This window comes from Phacochoerus africanus, chromosome 6 (assembly GCF_016906955.1).
Source record: "Phacochoerus africanus isolate WHEZ1 chromosome 6, ROS_Pafr_v1, whole genome shotgun sequence".
NCBI lineage: Eukaryota > Metazoa > Chordata > Mammalia > Artiodactyla > Suidae > Phacochoerus > Phacochoerus africanus.
The window spans coordinates 98,587,670-98,589,019 of record NC_062549.1 but is presented as its reverse complement, the minus strand read 5'-3'; the positions used below and the strand labels follow the sequence as shown (position 1 = coordinate 98,589,019).

General features: G+C 40.1%; 1 protein-coding gene across 1 annotated transcript; it reads left to right on the top strand.

Moving 5' to 3' along the window:
- The first annotated feature begins 218 nt into the window (after window positions 1-218).
- Window positions 219-754, top strand: CTXND2 (cortexin domain containing 2). Its single transcript, XM_047783070.1, has one exon. The coding sequence runs from the start codon at window positions 286-288 to the stop codon at window positions 451-453; it is 168 nt and encodes a 55-aa protein (XP_047639026.1). The 5' UTR covers window positions 219-285; the 3' UTR covers window positions 454-754.
- Window positions 755-1,350: the final 596 nt, after the last annotated feature.

Here is a 1,350-nt window from a genome sequence, read left to right as displayed (position 1 = left end):
TTTGCCCATGTTTTGCTTTGCAGGAGTCCTCCAGCTTTTCCATGTGTGTATATCTTGAAAGTCACCTTTACTAATGTTAGCAGTTTCCTAAGTGCTTCTTAAATAAATCTTGCTGATTTTTTTTTCAAAAACTTTCTTTAGTTTCCGCATAAAATTATTAACACATACATACATATACAAACCAATAAACTTGTTTTATCCTCTTTTGTCTAGGACTATGACAAATCCGAAGGTATACCTGAGGAAGTAACTACAGTGGACGAGGGTAAAGAGGTGTATGTTCTCATGGATGATTCAAGCCTCTCCAGCAGTGTGGATGTTGACAAAGGCTTTGCCATTGCCTTTGTTGTTGTTCTGTTCCTGTTCCTTACGGTGATGATTTTTCGGTGTGCCAAGTTGGTGAAGAATCCCTATGAGGCAAGCTCCACAACCACAGAACCATCTCTTAGCTGAACTATGAAAAAACCTAGTAGACTTTCCTCCACAGGGGATTTGAAAGCTTTTATACAGACATTTATGAAGCAGACTTATATTATTTTACCTCCCTATTTCTCAGCCTTATCATTCTTGCATTCCACAATAAGCCCATGAGGGTGAATGGTGAATACTAAGAGGGATGAAACACAAGCTAGTCTGTATTGTTCCTATTCAGAGAAGTAGTTACCAAAGTGGGACAGAGATAGGTTGAACTTATTGATTAAGATAAGGTCATGGGAGTTCCCACTGTGGTGCAGCGGAAACGAATCTGACTAGTAATCACAAGGTTATGGGTTTGATATCTGGCCTCGCTCAGTGGGTTAAGGATGTGGTGTTGCCGGGAGCTGTGGTGTAGGTCACAGATGGGGCTCAGATCCTGCTTTGCTGTGGCTATGGTGTAGGTCAGCAGCTGTAGGTCTGATTCAACCCCCGGCCTGGGCACCTCCATATGCTGTGGGTATGGCCCTAAAAAGCAAAAAAAAAAAAAAAAAATAAGAAAAATAAATAAATAAATGTCATAGGTTTCAGTCCTCCAATATCTAATATTCTTAAGATAGTTGGCCATAATTTTATGATGTAGTATAATATAATATCATGATGCTTGGTAAGGTGTGTCTAAAACTAGAAGGCGTTACTCGGCCATAAAAAAAGAACAAAATCATGCCATTTGCAGCAACGTGGATGGAACTAGACACTCTCATACTAAGTGAAGTATGTCAAAAGAGAAAGACAAGTACCACATGATATCTCATGTCTGAAATCTAATGAACATTTCCACAGAAAAGAAAATCATGGACATGGAGAACAGACTTGCGGTTGCCAAGGGGGAGGGCGAGGGAGTGGAATGGACTGGGAATTTGGGGTTAATAGATG